Source organism: Mobula birostris, chromosome 6 (assembly GCF_030028105.1).
Source record: "Mobula birostris isolate sMobBir1 chromosome 6, sMobBir1.hap1, whole genome shotgun sequence".
Classification (NCBI taxonomy): Eukaryota; Metazoa; Chordata; class Chondrichthyes; order Myliobatiformes; family Myliobatidae; genus Mobula; species Mobula birostris.
The window spans coordinates 183,541,660-183,561,695 of record NC_092375.1 but is presented as its reverse complement, the minus strand read 5'-3'; the positions used below and the strand labels follow the sequence as shown (position 1 = coordinate 183,561,695).

The window sequence follows — 20,036 nt, the reverse complement described above, 5'->3', positions numbered from 1 at the left end:
GTTTGTGGGCTGGCTCTTCTCGCATATGTATGGCCCAGTGACTGGCAACAATGAATATAGAATACAACTGAATCAGGTTTTATAAAAACAATCAAACATTTATTAAACTCTGCTCGATATGAAAAATAAACAAGTGAAAATCTTAACCGGAAGTAAACTGCTATGCGGCCATTTAACAAACCGCCACTCAGTACTAGTTCTTAAAGTGGTAAATGCGAAAACAGTTCTTAAAGTGGTAAATTCAAACACAGTTCTTAGAATGGTAAATTTGAAAGTCCAAGAGATTTATATAGTCAATTAGGAGAGACTTTCCTGAAGTAAAGAATTCCTTGAAGACACGACGTCACTGCCAATCCCAGCCGGATCCTGCCTTGTCCGCAGGATTCACAACGATGGAAATAAAATGGTTTAAAGGCACTGATCTTTCCCTCTGGATACTAGATCCTGCACAGCCTTTTCTGCCGCTTTTAACAGAGGCTATCTCATGCAGATCACTCTTTCTTGAACGAGTTCAATAATGGTCGATCCTTTCAACCGTCGAACGACTCCTTCAGGTTCCCATCTTCACTCTCCAATACTACTGAAAAGATACATCAACAAACCTGGCAGCGATTGGTTAAACTGCCGGCCCAACACTTTTGTACCTTACCATAGAACGTAAGACTCTGTTTTAAATCAAAACTGCATCATAAGGCAAATACGCAGCGGAGCGGAGTATCTGGCTGACGTTCTAACTGGAAAACCAACTGCGTCACCCCAGGGGTCTCCTTTTATACCCATGATGAACATGTCATCACGTGACCTCACGTTGGTGGGAAAATTACATCATGTGACCTCATCAAGACCATTACATCATCCTCATAAGACAGTCACAAGACATCCATGAGGTATGTAACACTCATGGTCACTGCCTTATTAATGGATTGCAGTAGTAATCTCGGTAGCACTATTGTGGCCACTTTGAGGTACACCTGCTTATTAATGCTAATGTCTAATCAGCCAATCATGGGGCAGCAACGTGATATAGAAAAGCATGCAGTTATGGTCACGAGGTTCTGTTGTTCAGCTCAAACATCAGAATGGGGAAGAAATGTGATCTAAGTGAGTTTGACCGTGGAACGATTGTACCAGATGGGTTGGTTTAAGCATCTCACAAACTGTTGCTCTCCTGGAATTTTCATGCACAGCAGAACTAGACTTACAGAGAAAGGTGCCAAAAAAGAACATCCGTTTAGCTGCAAGCACCTTGCGAATGAGAGAGGTCAGAGGAGAATGGCCAGACTGGTTCAAGGTGGCAAAAAGGCAATAATCACTCCATGCTTTATAACAGTGGTGTGCAGGAGAGAGTATATCTGAATGCACAACACGTCAAACCTTAAAGTGGATGGTCTATAGCAGCAGAAGACCACAAACATACCTAATAAAGTGATTGTAGTTTTCCCACAGGACTAGCACAGATAACAACCATGTGGACATCTGGGTCAAATATTGAATGGCCCTTGAAAATAATTAGTAGTGGGCTAGGTTAGTTGCTTCACCCTCCGTACCATCTTCTCCTGAGGTGGCAGAAGGGTACAGAGATGAGTGGCAATATGCTGTTGAAAATGGTCCTGCCTTAATGCATTTGGAGAGGCAGTTACCAGGAGCCTTGAGGTACATTTCTCCTTCCTCTCACCCTTATTCTCCTCTGCAGATAGTCAATTTGACCATACTGCAACATCTCGGGAGCACAAGTGCCTTTGAGAGCTCATCACATTCTTGTCATAGAGTCAGAGAAAAGAACAGCACAGAAACAGGCCCTTTGACCCATCTAGTCCATGATGAGCCATTGAAACTGCCTACTCCCATCAACCTGCACCGGGACCATAACCCTCCATACCCCTACCATTCATGTACCTGTCCAAACTTCTCTTCAACTGCAAAATCGAGCTTGCATGCACCACTTGCGCTGGCAACTCATTCCACACTCTTGAGTGAAGAAGTTTCCCCCTTGTGTTTCCTTAAACTTTTCACCTTTCACCCTTAAACGATGACTTCTAGTTGTCATCACACCCAACCTCAGTGGAAAAAGCCTGCTCGCATTTACCCTCTCATAATTTTGTAAACCTCTATCAAATTTCCTCTCAGTCTTCGCCATTCCAAGGAATGAAGTCCTGACATATTCAGTTTTTCCTTGTAACTCAGGTCCTCCGGAACTGGCAACATCCTTGTAGATTTTCTCCGTATTCTTTCAAACTTATTTTTATCTTTCCTGTAGTAGGTGACCAAAACTGCATAAAATTAGGTCTCAGCAATGTCTTATATAGCTTCAAAAAAAAATCCCATCTGCTGTACTTAATACTTTGAATTATGAAGGCCAACATGCCAAATGCTTTCCTTATGACACTATCTTTCTTTACATCCTGAAAAGTGAAATTAGAAGTAACTTAGACTCGAAGTCATTTGAATGTGAGGAACAATCAATGAGATATAGAACATTACAGCACAGTACAGGCCTTTCGGCCCACAATGTTATCCTGAGTTAAATGTTAGTGTCTGCTTTATTCTTAGTCGATCACTGATGCAATTTCTTATTGACTGGTGTTTCAGTTACTGGGTCTACCCTTTATGTTGGTGTATTGTTATACTTCTTCACAGAAAATAGATTTTTCTTTATTCTATTATCCTTGTAGACACTTTAAAATGCCTCACTTTCCCAACAATCACTTTGCTTTCTTTTAATCTCCTTAAGGATGTGACAGGTCAATGCAGACAAAGGGCAGGGTCACTGCCACACAGTGAAGTTACCACATCAAGTAACCCAGCTATAAAAAAGAAACGAAAGGCCCCACTGCCTCCAAGCAAAGCTCCTGAAGACCAGAAGATCCCAGGTAATGTGAAAGGTCTTTAAATGTTATTGTGCAGCTTCGGTAGTTGTACAATGTAGTAGAGCTCCAGTAAGGAACCAGAATTGCAACATAAATATTTTAGGATTTCTATATTATGAAGTAATTGTATATAAAGAAAATTAATAGTATTCTGTAACTTCAGTTTTTTGTCTAAAATGGATTCTAATTTGCAAATTTTTTAGCTTTTAGGAAAATTAATATGAACTATTGCCTTAGTATAACCTGAATATATAGTATTAGTATTTAGTAATTATATAATGTATTTTAATTTTAATTTTTTAAGGAAATTATAAGTAGGCTAGACAAGGGAGATGCAGTGGATGTTGTATATTTGGATTTTCAGAAGGCCTTTGACAAGGTGCCACACGTGAGGCTGCTTAACAAGATAAGAGCCCATGGAATGATGGGAAAGTTTCATACGTGGATAGAGCGTTGGCTGATTGGCAGGGAACAGAGAGTGGGAATAAAGGGATCCTATTCTGGTTGGGTGCCATTTACCAGTGGTGTTCCTCAGGGGTCTGTGTTGGGGCCGCTTCTTTTTACGTTGTACATCAACGATTTGGGTTATGGAATAGATGGCTTTGTGACTAAGTTTGCTGATGGTACAAAGATAGGTGGAGGGGCCGGTAGTGCTGAGGAAACCAAGAGTGTGCAGAGGGACTTGGATAGATTGGGAAAATGGGCAAAGAAGTGGCAAATGAAATACAATGTTGGAAGGTGTATGGTTATGCACTTTGGCAGAGGAAATAAATGGGCAGACTATTTTTTAAATGGGGAGGGAATTCAAAGTTCTGAGATGCAATGGGACTTGAGAGTCCTCGTGCAGGATACCCTTAAGGTTAACCTCCAGGTTGAGTCGGTAGTGAAGAAGGCGAATGCAATGTTGGCATTCATTTCTAGAGGAATAGAGTACAGGAGCAGGGATGTGATGTTGAAGCTCCATAAGGCGCTGGTGAGACCTCACTTGGAGTACTGTGGGCAGTTTTGGTCTCCTTATTTAAGAAAGGATGTGCTGACGTTGGAGAGGGTACAGAGAAGATTCACTAGAATGATTCCGGGAATGAGAGAGTTAATATACGAGGAACATTTGTCCGCTCTTGGACTGTATTCCTTGGAGTTTAGAAGAATGAGGGGAGACCTCATAGAAACATTTCGAATGTTGAAAGGCATGGACAGAGTGGATGTGACAAAGTTGTTTCCCATGATGGGGGAGTCCAGTACGAGAGGGCATGACTTAAGGATTGAAGGGCGCCCATTCAGAACAGAGATGCGAAGAAATTTTTTTAGCCAGAGGGTGGTGAATCTATGGAATTTGTTGCCACGGGCGGCAGTGGAGGCCAAGTCATTGGGTGTATTTAAGGCAGAGATTGATAGGTATCTGAGTAGCCAGGGCATCAAAGGTTATCGTGAGAAGGCGGGGAGTGGGACTAAATGGGAGAATGGATCAGCTCATGATCAGGTGGCGGAGCAGACTCGATGGGCCGTATGGCCGACTTCTGCTCCTTTGTCTTATGGTCTTTACGCCTTTGGTTCCGCTGGGCACTTAGCTCTCACCTGTAGCTCCAAGTAGCTGTTCGCATGTGACAACGGCCACACCCTGGTACACCGCTTCAACAGGTGGGTTAGACCAGGCGAGGGTAGCTGGCGCCCAATGAGAAAGAGAGATGTGCCTGTCCCAGCATGTAAAGTCAGCTCCGGCAGACTGGGCGGATGAGATCTACAGTGAGATTCAACGGCCAGGAATGTGGCTGTGCAATACCCTGTGGAGAGCGAAGGGCAGGACAGGGCATAGGAGAAGTCATTGTCATCCACTGCAACCGAGGAAAACCCCAGTTTGTGACGCTTGTTTGTAGCCCTGGACCAGGACTTTTGAGCGGAGAGAGTGGAACTGCCCCAGAGCAACGGCTTTTCCACTTTTAAAACTATTCCGCACACGTTTCCTGTCATTGTCGGACACAATGAACAACCACCACTCATGTGCCTTAGAATTTGGTGATTACTTGATGAATTTTCTCGATCAAAACTTGGATACAGCATGGTCCTTCCCATCAAGCACCAGTCTACCCCAATCCCAGTGTTTCTCCTCGTACTTCCATCAATATTCTCCTCCTTTCGGCACCCCCCCCCCCCCCCACCAGCAACCGGCTTCTATTGCTTGGCACCCACCAACGCTAGGGGCAACTTACAGGAACAAGTTAACCTACTAACCTTTAGCGACAGGAGCAAAAGCGCCTCACAGGTTTTTGGGGCAGTGAGACACCAGTGAATGACGCATAATATAACATCGAGATATGATTGTGGGAACTTGACATGTTGCTTAATTGTAAAATAAATAAATATGCAGAATTAGTTTATTTGTATTCAGAAAATGTGTTCCAAAATTGAATTCCTTTTGAGGTCAAAATGAACAATTTGCATGCAGTTGCAGTTGGCTTCTTGTCAGCCTCTCACAAAGCCATCTTCTTTGTAACATGGTATGATTTTAATTAACTTGGGAAAGCACATCTAAATGGGAGGCAGATGCTTTTTGGACGGTGAGCCAAGGGATGGAAACTGCATCTCATGTCAAATTAATTGTTTATTTTATTGAGACACAGGGCAGAATAGGCCCTTCTGGCCTTTTGTGCCATGCCACCTGCCAATCCTCTGATTTAATACTGGCCCAATCACAGGGTCACTTACAAAGACCAATTAACCTACCAGCCACTATGTCTTTGGGCTGTGGGAGGAAACTGGAGGAGAGACTGGAGCCTGAGACACACACTCAACAAGTTAGGAACAGGTTCTTCCCCTCTGCCATTAAATTTTTGAATGGCTATTGAACCCATGAACACTACTCCCACTATTTTTTTGCACTACTTATCTAATTTAACTTAATTCATAGATTTTATAATTATGCATTGCAATGAGCGGCTGCCACGCAACAATGAGGTTGGGCAGCGTAGTAGTGTATAGCATAACGTTTTACAGAACACGCAACCTGGGTTGACTTCCCACTGCTGCCTGTAAGGAGTTTGTATGTTCTCTGGTGGGTTTTCACCGGGTGCTCCAGTTTCCTCCCTCAGTCCAAAGTGGTACCAGTTTGTTGGTTAATTGGTCATTGTAAGTTGTCCTGTGATTAGGTTAGGTTTAAGCTGGGGGCTTGCTGAGTGGTGCGGTTTGAAGGGCCGGGAGGGCCTACCCCACACTGTATCTCAAGATGTAAATAAATAAATGAATGAATTTCACGACATATGCCAGTGATATTAAACCTGACTCTGATTCTGAAGAGCAAGGACCTTTTTAATTTCTGTTCTTGTATTGCTGAAGATGGCGAGCAGTCAACATTTTAGAAGGCATGAGGTACTGGATTATTTGAGAGTAACACATGAGTCAATATTGTTGTGTTAACATTAAATAAAGTACTAACTATGCCTTAACTGTAATGCAGTGTACATTTCTGAGCACCATACTGCAGGAAGGATGTGTTAACGCTAGAAGGGGTACAAAGAAAACTTTGAAAGATGTCGCCTGATTAGAGAACTTTACTAATGAGAAGAGAGAATTGAGGCTGAAGCTGTTTCACTTGGAACAAAGGAAGCTAAGGGCAAAATAAACTGAGCTTGATCAAGTAATGAGGGGCTTGGAGTGGATACAAAGGACCAGTTTCATTAATGGAAATGTCTATTGTAATGTACAATTCATTTTAAAGTAATTATTAGCAATCTGAGACTTTCTTCCACCCTGAGGATGGTGAGAATCTATAACTCACTGGCTGAAAGAGTGTTAAAAGCAGAAACACTTGTCAAATTTAGGTTTATTTTTATGTACTCAGTTTAAATTATCTGATACCTAACAAGTATTGAGGAATGAGCAATGAAATAGAAAATGGGATTAAGCTGGATAGCAACAACTCAAGGCATAATTTTCAATTATTCTGAAGATGTGATCAGCACAATTTTTTTTCTCTCTTTCTCTTCTTCTTAATCTCTCTATTGGAATGTGACATTTCTTTTGTCACGATGTCAAATGGCGCCACCTGCTGACATATTATGTGAGTGCAGGGACTTGGCAGAAAAATCATGGTACTTGCTGTTTGCATTTTATGGTACACAGGAAAAAATGGAGAGACGAGGATCTAGTGGTGTATTGACTGTGATCATTCAGTCATTTTGTATCTGTACCTCATATTTCAGACTCAACTGTAACCTAATTTTCAGGGGGGCATTTAAAAAAAACAAGTTAATTTGAGGAAAATAAAGTTCAGAGAATTTCTTCTATATCTATATCTGAAAGTTGTACTTTTTTAATGTATTTCAGTAGATAGTAGTGATCATAATTTGCACGAGCTAGTATGCCGTATATCTGTTTTGACATTTTGACACCACAGCCTGTAGAATTTTCCCAACTTCTTTCTAAGTATTTGGCGCAAACCGACACACTGAGTAAAACAACAATTTAATCCAAAAATTGGTGATACTCTGGCAAAAATAACAATTTCATTTCCCTGTTTTTTTTTGGTTATGCCACATTAAAAAAAATTGTCCCGGTATGCATTGTGCATCTGAATGCATCACGACTCGGCGGGGCAGCACGGTAGCATCATGGTTTACGGTGCAGGTGACCTGGGTTCAATTCCCACCGCTGCCTGTAAGGAGTTTGTATGTTCTCCCGGTGACCACGTGGGTTTCTTCCAGGTGCTCTGGTTTCCTCCCACATTCCAAAGACTAACCAGTTGGAAGGTTAATTGGCCATTGTAAATTATACTGTGATTAGGCTGGACGGTGTGGCTCGAAGGGCCAGAAGGGTTTCTCTGTGCTGTATGTCAATAAATAAATAAAATTGGCAATTGCTTTTCTCGTTGATCACAAGAGACAGAAGAGTATTGTGGACCCAGCTCAGTAGATCACAGAAACCAGTGTCCCCTCCATAGACTCTGTGTACACTTGTCGTTGCCTCTGTAAAGTAGCCAGCATGATCAAAGACCCACACACCCTGGACATTCTTTTTTCTCCCACCCCCCATCAAGCAGAAGATACCAAAACCTAAAAGCATGTACCACCAAGCTCAAGAACAGCTTCTGTCCCTCTGTTACAAGATTATGGTCTTTATTATGATAAGATTGACCTCACAATCAAGCTCATTATGAGCTTGTACCTTATTATGTAGTTTCACTGCACTTTCTCTGTAACTGTAATACTTCATTCCGCATTCTTCATTTGGTGCTACCTTCTTGTACTGTTCAAAGTTCAAAGTAAATTTTGTTATCAAAGTACATATGTGTCACCATATACAACCCTGAGATTCGTTTTCAACAAAACTATAGAATTGTAACTGTAACAGAATCAACCAGAGTGCAGAAGACAACTGTGCAAATGCAAAATAAGAAAGAATAATATAAATAAATAAGTAACAAATATCGAGAACATGAGATGAAGAGAGCTTGAAAGTGAGTCTATTGGTGTGGGAATATTTCAGTGATGGGGTAAGTGAAGTTATCCCCTTTGATTCAAGAGCCTGATGGTTGAGTGGTAGTAACTGTTCCTGAACATGGAGGTGTGAATCCTGAGGCTCCTGTACTTTCTTCCTGATGGCAGCAGAGAGAAGAGAGCAAGAGTTGGGTGGCGGGGGCCCCGGTGATGGATACAGTTGTCCTGCGATAGCGTTTCATATCGAAGTGCTCAGTCGTTGGGAGGGCTTTACCTGTGATGGACTGGGCTGTAATGAAATGATCTTAATGAACAGCATGCAAGACGAATACTTCACTCAACCACTGTATCTATAACAATAATTAAGCTAATTTTCCAAATTTAGTGTGTCTAGAAACTTCTTCATTTAAGTACTTAGAAGTTCAAAGGAAATTTATTGTTGGTACATGTATGTCACCATATACAACCCTGAGATTGATTTCTTTGCTGGAATACTCTATAAATTCATAATAGAATAATAACTATAATAGGATAAATGAGAGACCGCACCAGTTTGTGTGTTTAGCCAGTGTGCATGCCCAAGTTGGTGCAGTCAGTCATTGCCTCAGTACCTGTAACAGTGATAAACTAACTGATCAAATTTTGTGTCTAGACCTTCTTTCCTTAAATGCTTAAAACGAATCACTTCAAAGCTTCTGTATTTTTGGTGAAAAATAACCAAGCTAATTTGGTTTCCATTATAGCCAAGTGTTTTGGGCTATTATTCTGGTGCGATTTTCTCAACCTGTCATGGGGCACGGAAGCAAGTACTGGACAAAGCTTAGTCTTGAACCAAGTTAAAGTAGTTCTTATTAGCTTGATTATCTTGTCCTATTGTTATATCTTTTATGAAATTTTAATGTTTCTTGCACAAGAGTACTCATGTCTGTTTACAATTCTCAACATTTGTTAGCTATGTGATTGGTTTTAGCACTTTCAGGTGCATTTCTGTCAAATATAATCTGTAAATAGAACCCCCTTTGGAGAAGACGCGCCGAAAACATTTAAAATGTTAAGCTATTATCACAAAAAGATATTAAACTAAAATCTTAACCTTGTCTCCTGTACATTGGTGAGACCTGTTGTAGGTTGGGGGACCACTTCGTCGACCACACATTGGCCAAAAGCGGGACTTTCCGGAGGCCAAACATTTTTAATCCACTTCCCATTCCTGTTCCGACATGTTGGTCCAAAGGCCACCTCTTGTGCCAAGATGAGGCCTCCCTTGGGGTGTAGAAGCAACATATTGTATTTCATCTGGGTAGCCTGCAATCTGATGGCATGAATATCAATTTCTCCTCCTTATAAAACAAACCCCCCCCCCCACTCTTCCTCTATCCCCCACTCTGACCTTTTACTTCTGCTCACCTGCCTATCACTTCCTGGTTGGTCCGCTGTCCCCCCCCCCCCCCCCGCCTCAACTTTTTATTCTGGCATCTTCCCCCTACCTTCTCAGTCCTCAGTCCTGAATAAGGGCCTTGGCCCGAAATTTCAGCTGTTCAGTTCCATAGATACTGCCTGACCTGCTGAGTTCCTCCAGTATTTTGTGTGTGTTGCTTTAAACTGAAGATAACAGTCTAAAAATGTATCAGCGACATAGCTCCTTGATCTCGTCAGTCCATTAGGAATGATATGAATGCTGATAGTGCATGTTTTACGTGTACTTCACTGAGTTTCTCCAAACTGCAGTATAAATCTTGAATATTTGTTTATTTTCCACTCTGTCATAACTTTGGTAGGTAGATTGCAGAGCAATTTAAACCTTCGGATGATTTAGAATATTTGTTTAAATTGTTCCCCTGGTTATTTTGTTACCATTCTTTTGATTAGGTTTCTAATTATTGAAAAGTGCTTGCACTATATTTTGCTCCTCAGAGCTAATTACAGACTGTTTTAATAAAATCTTTCTAATCTGCTGCTGTGTGCACTCAATAACACCAAAGGGAATGGTGACTATTGATGAAATTTAACTTTTTTCCCCTGATAGAATATAACTGTTTAGTTTTTTTGAGTCTGACTAGTTATTATTGAAGTTGTAACATCACGCTCAATATAATCATTTCCCTTGTATTGACAGATGTAACTCCAAGAGTTACTGTAAACGCAGTTGCAAATCAATCTGAAGGCTGAAATTTGAGTTTCTTACCGGAACTTTTAAATTTTCCTCAAATTTCACTTTGTACTGATGAATTTCTGTACTATATAAGATATTATGCTTCAGATAACCCTTCAACCGATAGTATTGTGCAAGTCTTAAGTGTGTGCTTGTATAGATATTGCTAGGGTGCCTACGACTTTTGCACAGTACTGTACTTGTCAACGTGGAGCAGAGAGCAAGTTTGTAAATCTGGCAGGGGCAAAGGATGTTGGGAATGGTGTAGACGGAGCACCGTGGGAGGGGTGTGGGACAGGTGGCAGGGAAGGAGTGCTGGGGTGGGGGTTGGCATGGGTGCAAATGTAGTTCGCCCACTTGTAAGCACTGGTGATGCCGTACCACTTTTCTCCATGGCAACGTGAATAATGGCTTGCATTTCTGCAATGGTTTACGTGTGCCTGGAAATGTTTTGGTGTAAGGAAGAAAGCAACATGGTCGATGTTTATGAAGATAAAAGCAGAGGAAAACAAGGCATGATTACGTAGAAATTTCCTCTGCTATTTGGAGGGCTGTGATATAAAAGGGAATTAAATAGGGAGCTTCAGAGAGTATGGGTAAAAAAGGGTGTTGGAAGACAAGGCGAGGTGGAGACTTTGGTTCACGGACAATATGTGAACTAGTTTCATCCAAAACACACTTATATAAGGCACCTGTTAGTCTTGCGAGACCATGGATCTGCGCCTGGAAAGTCTTCACTCTCCAGGGCGCAGGCCTGGGCAAGGTTGTATGGAAGACCAGCAGTTGCCCATGCTGCAAGTTTCCCCTCTCCATGACACCAATGTTGTCCAAGGGAAGGGCATTAGGACCCATACAGCTTGGCACCAGTGTCGTCGCAGAGCAATGTGTGATTAAGTGCCTTGCTGAAGGACACAACACGTTCCCTCGGCTGGGGCTCGAACTCACGACCTGCAGGTAGCTAGTCCAATGCCTTAACCACTTGGCCACGTGCCCACACTAACACACTTAAACACAATTAAAATGATGATTTTAACTTAATGCTCTTTATGGGTTCTACTAATCCCATTTACCAGCACGTGACCCATAGATTAGTGTGCTTGTAATTATTCACATGCTCCTCCGGGTTCCAAATGTCAGGACAGTACTTACCTCCACCAACTTCTCTTGCAGTGCATTCAAATTGCAACCACCCTCGAGGTCAGGGGTTCCCAACCATGGACCAATACCTTTAAGCAAAAGGTCCATGGACCCCAGGTTGGGAACCCTTTCTCTAGGTGAGAAGGGAATTCTTCCTCAGATCCCTTCCAGTCTCTTACTGCATACCTTGAACCCCTGCCCTCTGGTTTTGAGCACATCTGCCCTCCGGTTTTGTGCACCTCCGCCCTCTGGTTTTGGACAGCTGTGCCCTCCGGTTTTGGGCACCTCCGCCCTCCGGTTTTGGGCACCTCCGCCCTCCGGTTTTGGGCACCTCCGCCCTCCGGTTTTGGGCACCTCCGCCTTGAGACAAGTTTCAAGGCCAAGTTACCACCTTAGCCTCCTCTGCTCCAAGAGAAATAAAACCAGCTGATTCAGTCCCTCCCCATAAGTGAAACATTTCATTCCAGGTAACATCCTGTTGAATCTCTTCCACACTCCTTCCTATTCAATTGTGCCTTATCTACAGTCTGGTGACCAAACTACATGTGATATTCCAACTGTGGCCTAACCAATGTTTAGTCAAGATCTTCATGCTGCAACTAATGAAGGCAAGCGTCCCATAATGCTGTCTTTGCTGCCCTATCTATCTGAGTTGGCACTTTCAGGGTGTTGGACTTGTGTACCAAGGTCACTTTTTCCCTCCGTACTCCCTTGTGCCCTCCATCCCTGTCCTACCCTCATTAGAACCCTCAAAAAGCATCACCTCGCACCTAACAGGATTAAATTCCACCTGCCCAATTTACTAGCCAACCAATATCACTCTGTAGCATTAATCTATCCTCCTTGCTGTCAGTAGTAGTACTGTATCACAGATTTTTGTATCATCTACAAACCTACTAATCATACTTCTTAGTTATTTTAGTTATTACAAACAAAGGTCCCAACAGTGATACCTGCAGTACAGGCTTCCAATTACAGATACAACCTTCCAAATTCATCTTCTGTTTCTCATTACAAAGCCGGTTTTGGATTGTCTATGCCAACTTGCCTTGGATCCCTTGAATTCCAAGCTTTTTAATGAGTCTTCATATGAGACCTTACAAAGGCCTCACTGAAGGCCATTTTAACCACATAGTGTCATAAAACGCTACAGCACAGCAACACGATCTTCGGCCCATCTAGTCAATGCCAAAACATTGACTTTCCTAGCCCACTGACCTGCACCTAGTCCTTGGCCCTCCATACCCGTCCCATCCATGTACCTATCCACATTTCCCTTTAATGTTGAAATTGACCTCACATCCACCACTTCCATTCCACAATCTCACCACCTTCTGAGTAAGAAGTTCTCCCTCATGTTCCCCTTCAACATTTCAGTTTTCACCCTTAAACCATGATCTCTGGTGTCCTCCTCTTGATCTTCTGCGTTCTAGGAAATAAAGTCATAACCTATTCAACCTTTCCCTATAACTCAGGTCCTCAGGTCCCGGCAAAATCCTTACAAATTTTCTCTGTGCTCATCAATCTTACTTGCATCGTTCCGGAAGGTAGGTGACCCAAACTGGACACAATACTCCAAGTTAGGCATCACCGATGTTTTGTACAATTTCATCATAACATTTCAACTCCTGGAGTCAGTACATTGATTTATGAAAGCCAATGTGCATGAAGCTCTCTTTATGACCCTAACTACCTGTGACACAACTTTCAGCAAGTTATGGATCTATATTCTCAGATCCTTCTGTTCTACTGCACTTCTCCGTGCCTGACCGCTCACTGTGTGAAACGTTCCCTGGTTGGTCCTCCCAAAAGGCAACACCTCGCACACTTGTCTGCATTAAATTCCATCTGCCATTTTTTCATCCTATTTTTTCAGCTGGTCCAGATCCCACTGTAAGCTTTGATAGTCTTCCTCGCTATCCATTACACCCCCAGTTTTGATTTCATCCGCAAACTTGCTGATCAAGTTTACCTTATTATCATCCAGATCATTGATATAGATGACAAACTACAGCAGACCCAGCATTATTCCCTGCGACACACCACTAGTCACAGGCCTCCAGTCCGAGGTGGAAAAATCTACAACCACTCTCTTGCTTCTTCCTCGAAGCCAATTTACCACCTCATCTTGAATGCCAAGTGACTTGATCTTCTTGACCAGTCTCCCACGTGGAACATTGTCAAAGGCATTGCTAAAGTCCATGGAGACAACATCCACTTCCTTGCCTTCATCAACTTTCCTGGTAACTTCCTCAAAAAAACTCTGTAAGAGTGGTTATACACGACCTACCCTGCACAAAGCCATGTTGACTAACCCGAATCAGTCCCTGTCTATCCGAATACTTATGTACCCAGTCCCTTAGAATACCTTCCAATAACTTTCCCACTATTGATGTCGGGCTCACCAGACTATAATTGCCGTACTTATTCTTAGAGCCTTTCTTAAACAACAGAACAACATTGCTTGACATCCAATCCTCTGGTACCTCTCCTGTCACTAAGCATGTTTTAAATATCTCTTCTTGGGCCCTTGCAATTTCTGCACTTGGGGATTTATCCACCCTAATTTGGCTCAAGACAGCAAACACCATCTCCTCTGTAATCTGTATTGGGTCCATGATGTTGCTACTGGTTGCCTACTTCTATAAACTATCTCTTCATCTCCTGAGTAAGTATAAATGCAAAAAGTCCATTTAAGATATCCCCCGTCTCTTCCGGCTCCATACATAGATTACCACGCTGATCTTCCGGACGACTATTTCATCACTCTTGATCTTAATATATTTGTAGAAGCCCTTTGGATTGTCTTTCACCTTGTCTGCTAAAGCAACCTCAAGCCTTCTTTTAGCCCTCCTGATTTCTTTCTAAGTGTTCCCTTGCATTTCTTATACTTCAAAAGTTCAAAGGTCAAAGTAAAATGTATTATCAGAGTACATACCTGTCACCACATACAACCCTGAGATTGTTTTTCTGTGGGCATACTTAGCAAATCTGCTAACAGTAACTGTAAATAGGATCTGTAAATTGTAAACATCAGATGTGTAAACTGTAAAACTGTTTTAAGAGCAATAAATAACAAGCATGAAATAACAAGATAAAAAGAGTCCTTAAATGAGAGTAGTTATCCCCTTTTATTCAAGAGCCTGATGGTTGAGAGATAGTAACAGTTCTTGAACGCATTGATGCGAGTCCTGTGGCTCTTGTACCTCTTCCTGATGGCAGCAGCAAGGAAAGAGCATGGCCTGGGTGGTGAGGGTCTTTGATGATAGATGCTGCTTTTCTATGGCAGTGTTTCATCTAGATGTGCTCAATGGTTGAGAAGGTTTTACCCGTGACGTACTGGGCTGAATCCACTACCTTTTGTAGGGATTTTCTGCTCAAAAGCATTGGCGTTCCCATACCAGGCCATAATGCAACCTGTCGATACACTTTCCACCACATATCTATAGAAGTTTGCCAAGATACCTCATTTGTTCCCACCTGTCCATAACCTGCTTTGCACCTCCTTTTTCATAACCTGGACCTCAATATAAATTAAAAACCCAGGTTTCCTAAACCTGTTATCCTTGCCTTTTATTTTGACAGGAACATACAAATTCTGTACTCTTAAATTTCACTTTTACCAAGTACGCCTTTGCCCGAAAACAGCTTGTTCCAATCCACACTTGCCAGGTACCATCAAAATTGCCCATTCTCCACTTTAGAATCTCAACCCATGGACCAGACCTATCTTTTTGCATAATTACCTCAAAACTAATGGCATTGTGATCACTAGATGCAAAGTAATAACCTGTTTCTGACACCTGTCCTGCCTCATTCCCCAATAAGAGATCTAGTATCACACTCTGTCTAATTGGGACTTCTATGTATGGATTAAGAAATTTTTCCTGAACACATTTGACAACCTCTTTCCCATCGAGCCCTTTTACAATATGGGAGTCCCAGTTAATATGTGGAAAGTTAAAATCACCTACTATAACAACCTTAAGTTTCTTGCAACAGTCTGTGATCTCTTTACGAGTTTGTTCTTTTAAGTTCTTAGAACTGTTGGGTGGTCTGTAATACAGCCCCACTACTGTGGTCTTACCTTTCTTATATCTCAGTTCCACCCATTATGCCTCACTAGTCGAGTTGTCCAGTCTGTCCTGACTGAGAACTGCTTTGACGTTTTCCCTGATTGGTAATGCCATCCCTCCCTCTATAATCCCTCCTGCTCTATCACGTCTTAGACAACGGAACCCTGGAACATTGAGCTGCCAGTCCTGCCCCTCCTGCAACCAAGTCTCACTATTGGCTACAATGTCATAATTCCATGTGCTGATCCATGCCCTAAACTCATCAGCCTTTCCAACGATACTCCTTGCATTGGAATATACATAACTCAGAACCTGAGTCGCACCATGCTCAACCTTTTGACACCTGACTTTGTATGTATGCTTAACAACATCTTTATCCACAACCACTCCACTATCTGTTCTGAAGCTCTGGTTCTCATATCCCCCTGTAACTCTAAGTTAAACCCCACCGTGCGGCATTGAACAACCATTCCGGTAGGATATTCATCTCCCTCCATTTCAGGTGCAAACTGTCCCTTCTGTAGAGATCCCACCTACCCTGGAAGAGAGCCCAATGATCCAAGGGACTGAAGCCCTCCCTCCTACACCTACTCCTTATTTACGTGCTAAACTGTATAATCTTTCTAGTTTTGGCTTCACTTGCACGTGGCACGGTAGCAATCCTGAGATCACAACCCTGGAGGTCCTGCCTTTTAACTTAGCACCTAATTCCCTGAACTTCCTTTGCTGTACCGTGTCACTTGTCCTACCCACGTCATTGGTACCTATATGGACCATGACAACTACTTGGCCATTCTCCCTCTTAATTAGATTAGATTAGGAGGACACTCAGTCCTCGTTTATTGTCATTTAGAAATGCATGCATTAAAAAATGATACAATGTTCCTCCAGAGAGATATCACAGAAGCACAGGACAAACCAAGACTAAAACTGACAAAACCACATAATTATAACATATAGTTACAACAGTGCAAAGCAATACCGTAATTTGATAAAGAGCAGACCATGGGCACAGTAAAAAAAAAGTCTAAAGTCCCGATAGCCCCATCATCTCACGCAGACGGTAGAAGGGAGAAACTCTCCCTGCCATGAACTTCCAAGCGCTGCAAACTTGCCGATGCATTGGAAGCTCCCGACCGCAGCCGACTCTGAGTAATATGACTGAAGACTCAATCCGAGATCTCCCTGACCCTGGCATCCAAGAGGCAACATACCATCAGGAAACCCATTCTCGTCCAAGAAACCTCCTATCTATTCCCCTATGAGTACCCTATCACTATAGTTCGCCTCTCCTTCCCCCTTACCCTCCCCTCTGGCTACCACTGTGCCTCCCTTCAGCTAGGTCATCCCCTCCTAATAATATCCTATTGTTGAGGGAAATAGATCCAAGTGTAGTTTGCACTGGCTACCTATCCCCTTTCCCCTGCCTAACAGTTTCCCAGTTACCGGTGTCCTGCACAGTACAACTACCTCCCTGTGTGCCCTGTCTGTCAACCCCTCAGCCTCCTGAATGATCTGGAGTTCATCCATTTCCATCAATGCACTGCCTTTGTTGATATATTCAGTCAAGCCTTCAATAAGAAGGCTCAATTAAATTAATCATACGAGACCTATCGTCGTCAAATCTTAAAATGAAGATTAGCGTGATTTGTCACATGTACATCGAAACATTGAAACCTATGCCATCCCTCCCTCTAGCGTCAGCAACCAACTCAGTCCGAGCATGTGTTGGGGGCAGCCTGAAAGTGTCGCCATGCCAATATAGCATGCCTGCAACTCAGTAACCCGAACCCAACCATCTTTTTTGGAACGTCGAGGAAACCAGAGCACGCGGAGGAAACCTACGCTGTGATGGGGAGAACATCCAGTCTCCTTACAGGCAGTGGCTGGTGGTGTAAAGCATTATGCTAACTGGTGCACTAGCATGCTATCCTGAAATCAATGCTAACCCTGTCTGAATGTTTCCTGCCTTTCCAGGTTCGGTCCCACAGAATTTTTCCAAATATATCCCGAACACTGAACTTAGACTGACTAATCTTTGATTACAGGTGTCCCCCGCTTTTCGAACGTTCGCTTTACGAAACCTGTTACGAAAGACCTACATTAGATCCCTGTTACCAAAGACCTACATTAGTTCCCTGTTTTCGCTAACAGAAGGTGTTTTCACTGTTATGAAAAAAATCAGCGCGTGATAAGAGGCAGCACGCGCCCCGAGCAGCCACTCTCCCCCAGATTCAGAACTGCATTCTAGCCGGCATTGCTTAAACACGTGCCTGTGAGCAGCCGTTTGCAAGATGAGTTCTAAGGTATCGGAAAAGCCTAAAAGAGCTCGTAAGGGTGTTACACTTACCGTAAAACTAGACATAATTAAGCGTTTCGATCGTGGTGAACGAAGTAAGGACAAAGTGAGTTTGGCTTGTGGAAGTTGACGAAGGTGATGTTGCAGAGGTTTTGGCATCCCATGACCAAGAACTGATAGATGAGGAGGAAAGGATAACAATCGAAACCGAATGCAGTAGTGAACTGAATGTGAAGCAACTGCGTGAGATTTTCGCTGCAATGATAAAGTACGACTTTAATTTTGAAAGGGTATGTAGGTTTAGGGGATATTTGCAAGATGGTTTGAGTCCTTACAAAGGACTGTATGACAGAAAAATGCGAGAGGCTCGGCCGTCAAGCAAGCCTTCCACATCAGCCACAGCAGATGACGAACCTCGACCTTCGACGTCGAGGCGGGCAGTCATAGGAAAAGATGAGCTGCCTGCCCTAATGGAAACAGATGATGACGAGATGACACCCCAGTGTCCCACTACCCCAACCCCCAGGCCGCAGACAGATACCAATTCGCAGAGAATGCAGCGGTAGCCGGGAGGCACACAGCACATTTTTAAGAAAAAAGCCAAAATAAGCATGCTAATTAATTAGGTGCTGCCCGACACCAATTGCAACGCCTCTGATCTGGGCCGACAATTACGTGCCGGGAGGCACCTAATTAATTAGCATGTTTATTTCGGCTTTTTTCTTAAAGATCTGCTGTGTGCCTCCTGGCTACCGCTGCACCACCGCATGCTTCGCGGATCGGTATCCGGTCAGAGGGTGGGGACCACTGCACCACCCAAACTCCGATGACTCAGTCTAACACACCATCATCAGTGTGCTCGGCAAGCTGTCTTCCCGATTCCCGTAAGTGATACTACACTGTACATACATTATTTCTACTTTATATAGGCTGAGTATTTTTACGTGTTATTTGGTATGATTTGGTATGATTTGGCAGCTTCATAGCTTAAAGGTTACTGGAGAGAGTGTTTTTGCCAACAGCGCTTGCGTGAGATTTTCGCTACGGACAACAGTGCAGGCAATGATTGTGGAAAAGTATTTCTACTTTATATAGGCTGTGTATTTATCATATCATTCCTGCTTTTACTATACGTTACTGTTATTTTAGGTTTTATGTGTTATTTGGCATGATTTGGTAGGTTATTTTTGGGTCTGTGAACGCTCACAAAATTTTCCCATATAAATAAATGGTAATTGCTTCTTCACTTTACGACATTTCGGCTAACGAACCGTTTCATAGGAATGCTCTACCTTCGGATGGCGGGGGAAACCTGTATGTGACTTATCTCTGCTGTCAGTTATTTGAATACATTTACCTGGCACCTCACTTGTGGCCAACAAAGATTTAAAAAGTCACTGACAGGATCTTCTCAGGAAAGAGTGCAGTTGACTTTTTGGGCTGAGACCCTGGTTGAATGTACTCTTTTCCATAGATGCTGTCGGGCCTGCTGAATCCTCCCGCGGTTTGAGGGTGTGGCTTGGATTTCCAGCATCTGCAGATTTTCTCTTGTTTGTGACAGAATCTCCTCCCTTTCTTCTCGTAGTATATGATACAACACTTTGGGCCCTAGCATTGATCACCTTAATGCCTGTTAAACATCTATAAGACTTCCTTTTTAATGTTAAGTTGCTTCGAGTTCTGCAAGTACTTAATTTGACAAATATACAGTACTGTACAGAAGTCTTAGGCACATATGTAGCTAGGGTGCCTAAGACTTTTGCACAGTACTGTATTCGTCAACGTGGAGCGGAGAGCGAGTTTGTAAGTCTGGCTGAAGCAAAGGATTTTGGGAATGGTGAGGGTGGAGTGCCGCGGGAGGGGAGTGGCACAGTTGGCAAAGGAGTGTGAAGGACATTGGAGTGGTGGAGTTTGGCACGGTTGAAGACACACACAGCCCTGAGCCTTGAGACACCAGGCAAAGCCATCTGATTCCAAACAATTGATTTATTGATCATTACAGAATGTCTCCCTGGAGCTTCCTGCCTCCTCCCCTCTCCCTTCCCCTTTTCCCAACCGTGATTCCCCTCTTCTTGT

General features: G+C 42.9%; 1 protein-coding gene across 7 annotated transcripts in view; it reads left to right on the top strand.

Moving 5' to 3' along the window:
* The window catches only part of cobll1b (cordon-bleu WH2 repeat protein-like 1b), a 199,471-nt gene that overhangs the window by 152,881 nt on the left and 26,554 nt on the right, over nt 1-20,036 (top strand). For all 7 annotated transcript variants that reach the window (XM_072262036.1, XM_072262035.1, XM_072262034.1 and 4 more), the window contains one exon: nt 2,732-2,870. In XM_072262036.1, coding sequence (XP_072118137.1) covers nt 2,732-2,870 — 139 coding nt within the window. The remainder of the gene's footprint in view (nt 1-2,731; nt 2,871-20,036) is intronic.